The 5748-nt window shown below is 40.7% G+C and overlaps 1 protein-coding gene across 1 annotated transcript in view; it reads left to right on the top strand.

Moving 5' to 3' along the window:
- The window catches only part of LOC110982433 (uncharacterized), a 72931-nt gene extending 67798 nt beyond the window's left edge, over positions 1 to 5133 (top strand). The window contains exons 3-4 of the mRNA XM_087131422.1: positions 2907 to 3031; positions 3811 to 5133. Of these exons, the coding sequence (XP_086987548.1) occupies positions 2907 to 3031; positions 3811 to 4017 (332 nt within the window). The 3' untranslated portion in view covers positions 4018 to 5133. The remainder of the gene's footprint in view (positions 1 to 2906; positions 3032 to 3810) is intronic.
- The last annotated feature ends 615 nt before the right edge of the window (positions 5134 to 5748 follow it).

The raw sequence follows: 5748 nt of genomic DNA, 5'->3' as shown, positions 1-5748 counted from the left end.
AATGGGGCAAGGAGGAGGTGTAAGACTTGCCAGGCCAAAAAAAAATTGAAAAGTGGGGTGGAGGATAACACCATTAGACACTGTAAAGGTCCAATGTTCGGGACATTGATGTGTATCTGCAGTATCTGTTGTACGTATGCAGCATCTCTTATGTACATCAGAAGGGCCTATCTGTGGGATTTTATTGCAACAAAAACTTTGGGGCTGTTTGGTGAAAGTTCATTCGATTTCTGCTAGTGATCTGGATCTGGAAAACGGAGAGATTCTGAGAAGCCTGTGCCACTGTCTCCCTGCATAACGTGTAGAGAGGACGTTACAGCTTGGCAGCATGCAGTGCAAAAGTGTCATTTACCAAATGCTAAAATGTAAAAGTGGACAAAATAAAAATTTTCAACAAGTTAATCACGCTCCTGGGGTTGGGTCCGAGTTGACTCAGGGTGGGTCCGAGTTGGTCGTGGGTCCGAGTTAGTATTGGGTCCGAGTTGGTTGTGGGTCCGAGTTGGTCGTGGGTCCGGGTTAGTATTGTGGCCGACTTGACATGGGTCCGAGTTGGTCGTGGGTCCGAGTTGGCATGGGTCCGAGTTGGCATGGGTCCGAGTTGGTTTGGGTCCGAGTTGACTCGAAACCTGTCCTTGGGCCTTTACTGTTTAACATCTTTGTTTTTGATCTGTCATTTTGTGTTCAGTCTGATCTTCGGCACTATGTTGATGATACAGTTTTGTACAGGGTCATAAAATACCAGGACGAGTGGGCTCTCCAGAATAACCTGCAGCATATACACACGTAGTGTAATCTTAATAATATGGATTTAGATCCCAACAAGTGTAAACTCATGACGATGACTCGTTCTAAAAATCCCCCCAGGCCAGGGTATAGGATTGGTGATCATGTTTTGGAAAGAGTTGATAATTATAAATACCTCGGTGTCATTATTTCAAGGGATCTAAGTTGGAAGCAACATATTAACTGTATAATACGTCTAGAGCTACTAGCCTTAATGGTTTTATTGGCAGAGTTGCTAAATCCAGGGACCCTAAAATCCTCACAACCCACTATCGTTCCATTAGCAGACCTTTACTAGAATATGCAGCACCAGTCTGGCGCCCTGCTCTTATCACTCAGCCGGACACGTTGGAAAAGATTCAGAGGCGTTTTACTCGATATTGCCTCGGTCTCCCTAGAAGAATTACTCATAATCATGACAATGAAATAGATTATGCTGACAGGTGTATTTGGTTAGATTTACCTCTTTTAAATAATAGACTTCATTTTCTCTCGGTTGTGTTTGTTGTAAAGTGTCTGTGCAACAAATTCGACATTCCTATCGGTGACTACCTTGCTGTTAATCCTAGACATACTGATAGTGTTAAATTTCACCACCAGGGGGCGAGGGCTATTGCTGCTCATTATTCTCTATTTCACAGATTTCCTAGATTATGGGAGTAATTGCCAAGGTGTGTCAAAGATGCACTTGTTTTTGGATTATCCTCATTCATAAAGTCGCTTCCGAAACATCTTTTGATGCCTGGTTCTAGAGTTACTCTTACGGAAAGAGTTTGAGTAAAGCGATTGCAGTTGCACGGTGGATCGGTCTCTTTCTTGCGTGTGTGTGGTTCTGGGGGGCCGGGGGTGGCTTGGCGTTTTTGGCAGTGTGCTCTTTCTGTGTTCAGGAGACTGAGGACGGACGGAGTGCACTGTTCGGGGCGTCAAGTTGTTCCCCGGTTCTTCTCGGGGCCGCGCATGCTCGAGTGGGAGATTGGTCCATGGTGTGGCCGCAATCGTTTCGTTAATGTAGTTTTTTTCACCATAAAAAGTTCAAGTCTTATCTGTGTAGAGTTTATTGATACAAGTTTAACTTATTTTGCTGATGGGGATTGAATAGTTTGTAATGAATTTGGTTGTAAGCTGCCATTTTTAGAGGTACCTTTAACTCAGTTTGATCTATTTCTTTTTCAATTTTCATGCTCAATATATATCTTCTGGGAGACCAGGGTAAACTGTGTAATGTTGTTAAGCATGTATTTTTATATGATGCTATAACTGTTGCTTGGTTGATATTTGTTTCCAGTATTTGTGTTGTTTGCATTTTTTTTTCATTGTTGTTATTGTTGTGGTTGTTGTGGATGATGTGGTTGTGGTTGTTATTGCTGTTTTTGTTTTTGTTGCGTTGTCTTCTAGTACATGTGTGTGCTATTTGTAGTCAGGGAAGGTGCTCACTTAGATGAGACAGAGATTAATTATTACCCTGTGTTTGTTTGTTTGTTGGGTTGTTGGGTTGTTTGTTTGTTTGTTTGTTTGTTTGTTTGTTTGTTTGTTTGTTGGGGTGTTTGTTTGTTTGTTTGTTTGTTTGTTTGTTTGTTTGTTTGTTTGTTGGGGTGTTGGGGTGTTGGGGTGTTTGTTTGATTTGTTTTTCAATGATATAGATTCTTAATGAAAACTATATTTTTGAGCCTACATTTTATTTACTAATGTTGTAAACTGTGTAAATTTTCTGAGTTTTATTCCTGCAAAATAAATGAAAATGAAATGAATGAAAGATGAAAAGTGGGGGTGGGGGTGGGGACACCGTTTGACTCTTATAACAGTCGATGTTTATGATATTGATATACATATGTAATATGCATCCAGAATGGCACATTTATGGCTTTTAAAATTTGTCTTTCGTCTTTGAGTGATGTTGAATGCAGATTAGTCGTTAAAAGTCTGGAAAATTCTTCAATCTCCGCATTAACATTTTTACTCACCGCAACAAAGTGGGTGATGATTCAAAAGCCCACCTACCTCAAAAAGGGGATACATTACCCCCATCCACCACGATTTACGCTCATGGTTTAACGTGACAAAGAGCAAATCGGGGAAAACATTACTGACATGTCATTTCTGTTCTTGTGTCAATTACCGTCCAGTCGATGGAATTGCGGCATTGAATTGCTATGAGTGTGCGAGCCTCAACGGAAACTGCAATGACCCGTTTGACAAGGTGGCACATAAGAATTCGCTCATCGACTGTCAATCAAAAGATGTTTGCATGGTAAGAAAATGACACTAATGTTAAAAGAAACCCGTCGAACATTGGCTGAAATTGGGATACTGTTTACCGTTACAATTTACCAGCTACAAAGTAAAAAATGCAGTTTGGGACTTTTTCAAAACAAAAGTCTTTGCTGTGACGTCACTGAAAAAAAATGGTTCTTTGCCCTTTTCCATGTAAATCATTATCACGGTTCCATCCAAGGTCATTACAACCAGCTAACCTTGTGCTTCCACAAAATCAAATGCACGCAGGCTGGCACACGTGTAGCCTTGAACTTTATATGACCGTAACATCAAACCATACGTATATTTATGATTAACTTTCAACTTCCCTTTCATAACGAGAAGGAGTGCCTTTTATAAAATGTGCACGCCAAGTATAAAACAAAACTCAAGAGTGGCACAGTTGAGATATTAAGGGAGAGGAACCAACCGTGAGATGGGTAAAAATAGCCCGGCTCTTTGTGAGTTGACTCAAAGTCGGAATCAACCACTGAAACGCATTTTAAAAAATTAGATTCCGCAATCTGCAAAGGGGAACCTGAAAGAAAAAATGTCAATTTTATATGAATACGTGTTGAAGGATTTCCTCGAAATTGGTTGACAAACCCTTACCACATACAAATAGAAAAGGAAGTATGACAAAGTATGACAAATTCCTGTAGTTATTTTCACAAAACCAGTCCCGATGTAAATTATTTCCTCATTCTTTTTCAAAAGTCCCCCAACAACAACTCTGCTTCTGATATTTATCCGGATTGTCTTTTCTCGTACTAGAAACTTGAAACTGGCGACTATGTCCACCGTCAGTGCGCCTTGAAGGAAGATTGTGCTAGATCTGGTGGGATTAATGTTTGTGGCGAAGATAAAACTGGCACTTACATTTGCTGCTGCACCACAGACGGATGCAACGGCGCTATGACAACCAGCATCAGCTATTTGGTCGTGACTGCTCTGCTTGTCCTGACGAAGGCCTTGCATTAACTGTATTGGAGGCAGCTATCAAAGAAAGGACATCCAGTTGCTTTAGTTATTTAGCTATTTCAATAAATAGTTAAATCAAGTGACACGCCGGAAGAATCACCAGGGATTGCATAGCTTCGTGAAATATAGGCAAGGGGAAAAGTTGCTTATTCTTAGCAAACTTGAAACTCCCTGAACTCTTCGATCGCAAGTAAGCCCGTGTCTTTAAATTATAGCAAACAATTACGGCTTAGATCAGGGCCCAATTTCATGGCACTGCTAACTGTAAGCAAAAAATCGGCGCTTACCGTAGCAGAAAATTCTGCGCTTATGGCAAACGTATTTCACTGGTTAGCGAGGAATTTGGGCGTTGCACATGCGTATACGCCCTAACTAAGGATTCTGTGCTTAAACTGTCAGCGCAGAATTTTTCTGCAGAAGTTTGCCTACTGTATGGCATCATGCCGTAATATATTAGCATCATAGTTATAGCATGGCCATTTGCTGCATATGCCTCACAAGTACCGGTGGGTAGTTGGATTGGGTGCTTATTTGTAGAAATCACAATCTCATAAGGTAACAATAAATGGAACAAAGGTCACGACAAACAACAAGAAACGATCAACAAACTAGTTGTGAGCCAATCTGTAGTATGTCACTCGGTCATTACGACATCACTACGCCATTTAGGTATCTTTCTCATGCCTGTCATTACAACCCTCACAATATATTTACGGGGACAACGGTCACTCATTGAGTCTTTCAACCAAACGTGTACATAAATATTCCCAATCGATTCCATGATTTGATAGTCTTTGGATGTGCCATAGCCCAAAAAGGATATCTTTTAGAGTTCATTTTAGAGTAAAAATGCAATATGTTCGTGCAGCCTTTTTAACGAGAATATTGTTTTAGATGTTTTGCAGTGTTCGAGGCTGGATAGTGATCAGGTGCCGCACTCTTTCCATTGGGCTGGGATAATGGAATAATTCCATTTAGAAACAGATATTTGTAGTTGATTTTGTATTTCTCACTGCATTTAAGGCATCACTACGATAGAGCTGCATTGCTAGAATCATGATGTAGGGCATCAATATGCGCAATAAATTGTGAACTTGTTCCTTTGCGTGTATCTTCCCCAGTTGTTTTAGCTCTCCAGAGAACTATCTTCCTCAAAAAAGTGTCAGTGATGGTGCGCAGTGTGTTCACAATTATTCATGTAAACTAAAGGAGATTACAAGACCTCTTGGTCAACTGGGTTATTACGCTTCAAGTTTTAACAAAGGCTATTTCATACCATGAGCATAAACCTCGGAGTTGCATGGGTGCGGAAGGATACATACCATGAGCATAAGCCCCGGAGTTGGGCGCGGAAGGATACATACCAAGAGCATAAACCCCGGAGTTGGGTGCGCAAGGATACATACCATGATCATAAACCCCGGATTTGGGTGGGGAAGGATACACACCGTGAGCATAAACCCCGGAGTTGGGTGCGCAAGGATACATACTGCGTGCATGAACTCCGGAGTTGTGTGGGGATATTTATTGAACGTCTTACCAAACGAAATGTACTCAGTGTCCTTCAGAAATGAAGAATGTACATGTACAACCCATGCCGTTCTGATGTAAAATTCCGAATTAATTAATGTAATACATATTGGGTGTCTTTAGAATGAAACCAATGAAGGTTGCCATTTCCAAAAAAAGAATTAGTCATATTCAGAAAAACAACTTCATTTCATTTTTTTT

Source organism: Acanthaster planci, linkage group LG21 (assembly GCF_054643075.1).
Source record: "Acanthaster planci isolate LZ-2023a linkage group LG21, COTS_SCS, whole genome shotgun sequence".
Taxonomy (NCBI): domain Eukaryota; kingdom Metazoa; phylum Echinodermata; class Asteroidea; order Valvatida; family Acanthasteridae; genus Acanthaster; species Acanthaster planci.
This window is presented reverse-complemented; position numbering and strand designations above follow the sequence as displayed.